The sequence below is a fragment of the Mesitornis unicolor genome, unplaced genomic scaffold (genome assembly GCF_000695765.1).
Source record: "Mesitornis unicolor isolate BGI_N332 unplaced genomic scaffold, ASM69576v1 Scaffold53223, whole genome shotgun sequence".
Lineage (NCBI taxonomy): Eukaryota > Metazoa > Chordata > Aves > Mesitornithiformes > Mesitornithidae > Mesitornis > Mesitornis unicolor.
In genome coordinates this window covers 1-4,988 of record NW_010176403.1, presented here as the reverse complement: position 1 = coordinate 4,988, position 4,988 = coordinate 1, and the positions used below count along the sequence as shown (strand labels likewise).

General features: G+C 45.3%; 1 protein-coding gene across 1 annotated transcript; it reads right to left on the bottom strand.

The window, feature by feature from the left end:
* Positions 1-1,137: 1,137 nt before the first annotated feature.
* Positions 1,138-4,279, bottom strand: LOC104534590 (60S ribosomal protein L26). Its single transcript, XM_010181718.1, has 3 exons — positions 4,098-4,279; positions 3,230-3,370; positions 1,138-1,309 (listed from the first exon to the last, which is right to left on the bottom strand). Exons 1-3 carry the CDS (start codon positions 4,263-4,265, stop codon positions 1,181-1,183), a joined length of 438 nt encoding a protein of 145 aa, XP_010180020.1. The 5' UTR covers positions 4,266-4,279; the 3' UTR covers positions 1,138-1,180.
* Positions 4,280-4,988: the final 709 nt, after the last annotated feature.

Here is a 4,988-nt window from a genome sequence, read left to right as displayed (position 1 = left end):
CGTCACCGGGGATAAAAGGGATCCAGGGCTGGTTCTGAGCTCGGCAAACACCGGGGCGACAGAGAGGGCCACTTCAGGAGAGCCCCGGCTAGGGACCGCCCGGGCAGTGCTAAACCCCGGGGACCTTCTCGTTGGCTCAACTCGGGGTCGAGGAAGAATCATTAGCAGCTCAAGTGCACACGGGGACTGCAAGGGACAAGCCCTCTGAACCTACATGAAAGCAGCAACATTCAAAGCCCGCCTTCTAAGGCAGCCATCACATTAACGTCCATCAATTACTTCGAACCTCAAACGTGAACTCCCCACGATCTCAGCATCCCGTTTTCCAGGCTGCGCTGCTGGTACGGGCAGGAGCTGAATTTCTTTCCCTCTGTATCGGCAATTACACGGCCGAGCACCGAGCCGGTAAATGCACTTAACTGCAGGGTTGTTTTCAGCACACCGCAGCAGCTCTCAACTACGTATGCATAAAGCTCTAAAAATCCAATTTCCTCTTACAGAAAAGTTCATCCAGAATCGTGTTAGCAACTGCCCTGAGGCTGCCTTCACTGCCACCCTTTTCAAACCAGACAGCTCTGCCTCACGAGCACTGGGAGGTAAACGGGTCCTTGAGCTCTAGCATTAAACAGAGCAAATCCAGTGCTGAGTTTGGCTACAGTATGCTGGCAAGCCTCTAAAATGCCATCTTTCACTGTCAAATACATAAGACAGTTGGAAAAATGTAATTTAGGAGAATTACAGAAAAAGATTCATAGCCAGAAACAGCTAACTTTAAATGCCTGATAAAATATTACATGTGTACAGTGCACAGAATGAACACGTTCATTTCAAATTGTGGACACAACCAAGTAAGCGCTGAAGGTCAGTGGAGGAGACAGAAGCACCCCGGCCATTAGATGCAAGCTTTCAGGATTGCACTCCTCTTTCTAACACGGGTTGAAACATTTCGTTACGGGAAAAAAGTCTTTCGTTTTCTTCGAAGTAAAAAAAACGGTATAAACAGCTTTTTAATTTGGTGGAAATATTTTTAACACAGCAAACATCAAAACACGAGCGTGAATATTTAAACACCAAACAATATTTAAATATTTAAACACCATTATCAAGACTTTCTAATGAAGAAGACACGGCAATAGGTTTAATTTTAGCAGTTCTTTAATGGTGTAAAATAGAAAACCATCTACTCTTGCATCTTTTCGATTGTTTCCTCCTTGTATTTGCCCTTCTCCTTGCCAACCTGGCGAGATTTGGCTTTACGCTCCAGGATCTTCTTGCGATCTTTGTCCAGTTTTAGCCTAGTGATCACCACCTGGAGAAAAGAGAGAGTTTAATGTCTTGTCATTGGTAAAGCACAGCAACCTGACAGGAGCGTGGAACACTGCACAGCCCAGGAAGATCACCACTGTCCGTCTGTGCCGAGGCACCCCCGTTTTATTTCCACAGACCATCTAATTTGGTTTGAGCAGAACAGAGGTACTGAATTGCCTCTGTATTTCAAAGCACTGACCTATATTAGTTTTTCCAAGTACATTCAGGGATCAGACGACACGCGCGTTTCTTTCACCGCACAGCCACAACATTTGGACAAACTCAAGAGCAGCCAAATTTCTATCCATTTACAGAATAAAATAATTACTTTGAAGTAAATCAAATTTCCCTTATGCTGCTCAGACGTGATGGATACCACATCTAAAACACAGCCTACAGCTGCATCTTCTTCGCACCACCACAAAGGCAAGTCGTGGATCATTGTTTTGATTTCTCCACATGTCAGACAACACTGGAAAACCACGCTGCTGCTGCTGGCCATTATCACATCACTGCTGCAGCGTTTGGAACAGCCAACGCATCTGGCTAAACTACAGGCAACAGTAAAAGTTCATGCATACAGTGACTCATATAAAGACACTTTAAACACATTTGCTACTGAACAGCTGCGAAGTGGCCAGGCAGTTACCAGTATTACTGACGTGGACACGTAAAGGTAATTTGCACAGACCATTTGCTCTGGTAGAGCTTTAATGGTATTTCCTAACAGAGCAGCAGCAAATTAAGCTCTGGTTTTCATCCATGAGCAGCCTTCGGTGCTCCTTGTGTCCCCTAAACTAGCAAAAAATTAAATGCTTTGATATTACTGAAACGAGTACTTTGAAAATTCAACTAACACAATCAAATCCTAGAAAAACCATCTGGGCTACAGCAGGGCTGCACACTCCTCAGTTTCATTGTGCATTTAGGTCTCTGTTGTAATTAATTCCCACTTCTTCACCTAGGAGAGGTAGAAACTGTTCATCCACCCCACTGCAAGTTTGCAACAAACAAAATTTTTCTGCTCCTTTCCCATTAATAACCAGAATCTTCACGCAAAGTTTTCCCAAGGTCTGATTCCCAATTAGACAAAACTTAGACAAAACTAAAGCAGCAGCACAAACACCAAGTTCTTGCACTGCTATTTACCACAGCAGTAATATCCGCACTGGTTCCCTCGCAATGTCACCTTGTCCCTCCAGTGTTATTACTGCACACAAGCCATTATGTTGTTTTGGAATAATTCTGCTCCCCCTCTGCTGAACAAACCAGCCACTTAGATCTGAAACCTGTTCCGACTGGATTTCTTCCACCAACCCTTCAGCACGTGTGCCCACATGGCAAGGCTGAAACAGACTAATTTCATCAGCTTCAGGTTTTGGCTAGTTGTTCTGTTTAATTGGAAATGTTTTCCTATTATGATCTAAACAGGCTTTGCCTGGCTTTCACAAACTCTGAGCATTGTAAATCACTTCAGGCTAAAACCAGATGCAGAAGAACTCAGTTTTCAATAGCCCACATGAACGGATCATGTTTCTCGGCATCTATCTAAACATTTCTAACACCCCCTTCATCAGTTCAAATGTCACACAGCAAACATGAAGGACCCTTCTAAATGATGTTTTGTGCTTTAAAAACACCAAGCTCTTTAGAAAAGGTGTTTCAGCAAGACTCTGCAGTCTCTAGCAGCTTCTCCACCACATAAGCCCTAGAAACACCCTGGAGTTCTTGGTTTCAACTGTCACTTCTCTATGACCATGGCAAAGTAACACTCCCTTGTTTATTAGACCCCAACACTGTAGGATCTCAATCCATGATTGCCTGCGCCATAACGAGGTTTTACTCATGCAGGTAGCAGTATCTTCAGGTGCCCACAACAAGGTCTCCTCATACACTTCCAGTCTCACTCCTCCCGCCGTACCTTGCTGGGGTGGATCCCCACGTGGACAGTTGTGCCGTTGGCCTTCTCCCGCTGAACACGTTCAATGTAGATGACGTATTTTTTCCTGTACACCTGGACCACCTTGCCGATCTGCTGTCCTTTGTAGTGTCCCCGGACAACCTAAACACAACCACAGGCAGCACTGTCCCACGCTTCAAAAACATCCCCTAAACCAATTACTGTGTCTCAAGAAACACTGTCAACCCCAACAGAAAACCAGAACTGCACAGGCTGAAAGCGCACCCCTGCAGTTTGTGTACACCTGCGACAAAGATACCAATTACTGGACAACTTCAGCAAACATTAAAATGGAAAATATCATGGACCACAACTGTAATTTTCCCTCATTTTCCTTGCAGTAAACCCTAACAAAGGAACTCTGAATCTTTTCACTCAGGATAGTGGTCAACTTCAACATTTTAAAATCAGTTTTTCACCTACCATTGCATTTTAAATCAGAAAAGCCACTTAACCTGGATTCATTTCTAAACTGATCTCACAGGTAGCAGAGAGTCTATAAAAAAGAAAATAAACAACTCTTTGTTATGTGCTTCACTGTTAAAAGCCTTTAATGCAGCGCGACACTCGGTGCATGTAACCAGAGTGCAGTAAAGCTGCCAGCACGCTCGTGCTCCTTGTATTTCCCTTCTCACTGATGTGACCTCAACACTCAACGTGCCAAGTCTATGCGTGACATCAACTTGTATGATTCCTGCAAGACTCATGGCAAAGCTCTAGCATCGATCTGAATTTGTCTACGCCTGCCCTTTCGCACAGGCTACACATGAGAACACACATAAACATTCACATGTGACGGCACAACTTAAAAATCAGATGGCACAGCTACCTGGACTTCGTCATCCTTCCGAATGGGCATAGAGCGGACGTTGTATTTCTGCCGCAGCTCCTTGGACAGCGGGGAGGACATTATTTTTCTTCGAATGTGAGAAGGGGCATTGAAGTGTCGTTTGCGGTTCTTGCTGCGGTCCGAGGTCACAAATGGATTGAACTTCATTTTGGCTGCATGAAGAAAAACAGTAGTTTGAGAAATGCTTGTAACTCATACACACTACTCTCTATTATTTACACACGTGAAGCATATTAAGACATACAGAAGCAATTTTAAGTATCTTTAATCCCACCCTCAGTTCACATACCCTCACAAACTGGACTTCAAGTAAAGGTTAAGCCTGTTCCCTGACAGTGACCCTGTGATTGACAGATGTGCTACACACACTCACATCAGACCATTCTTCCTAATCCAAAGCCCACTGCTCTCAGAAATCGGGACACTCAACTGACTGGTCTTAATTTTGCACTGCAGTCTACGCCATCTTCGTTTACAAAGCGAATGCACAGTCTGGGCTGGCAGAGACAGGGAACTCATACTGCTCAGGCGTCTCCAATAACGCATAACACCGGCACACATAACAGATTTGTAATCCATCACACCCTTGGCTTTCCCTAAGTACCAAGGGCTACACCACGTTGTCTGTCACGGCACCATTCACCCCGAGGTCCGCAAGACGCTGCTTTTGCTCAACTCTGCAACTTTCAGGTACTGCGCGCTCGCACCTCCTGCACACGCCAGCCTGGGCTGTACGGCGAGTCAGAGCGTGCTGCAGATCACAGCACCTGAGCTGTATCATCGAGTAATCCGTGATCCAACAACCGCCTAAAGGACAGCAAGCTCTCTCCGGAGTCCGAGATCCGAGCGCAGCTCCCGGGCAGGCCCCAC

What these genes read in the sequence shown, in the direction of transcription:
- LOC104534590 (XM_010181718.1), bottom strand. Translation starts at nt 4,265, where the DNA reads ATGAAGTTCAATCCATTTGTGACCTCGGACCGCAGCAAGAACCGCAAA. An exon ending in GGAAGGATGACGAAGTCCAG is followed by an intron (nt 3,371 to 4,097) that starts GTAGCTGTGCCA and finishes GGTTGTGTTTAG; the next exon opens with GTTGTCCGGGGACACTACAA. An exon ending in TGGGGATCCACCCCAGCAAG is followed by an intron (nt 1,310 to 3,229) that starts GTACGGCGGGAG and finishes TCTTTTCTCCAG; the next exon opens with GTGGTGATCACTAGGCTAAA.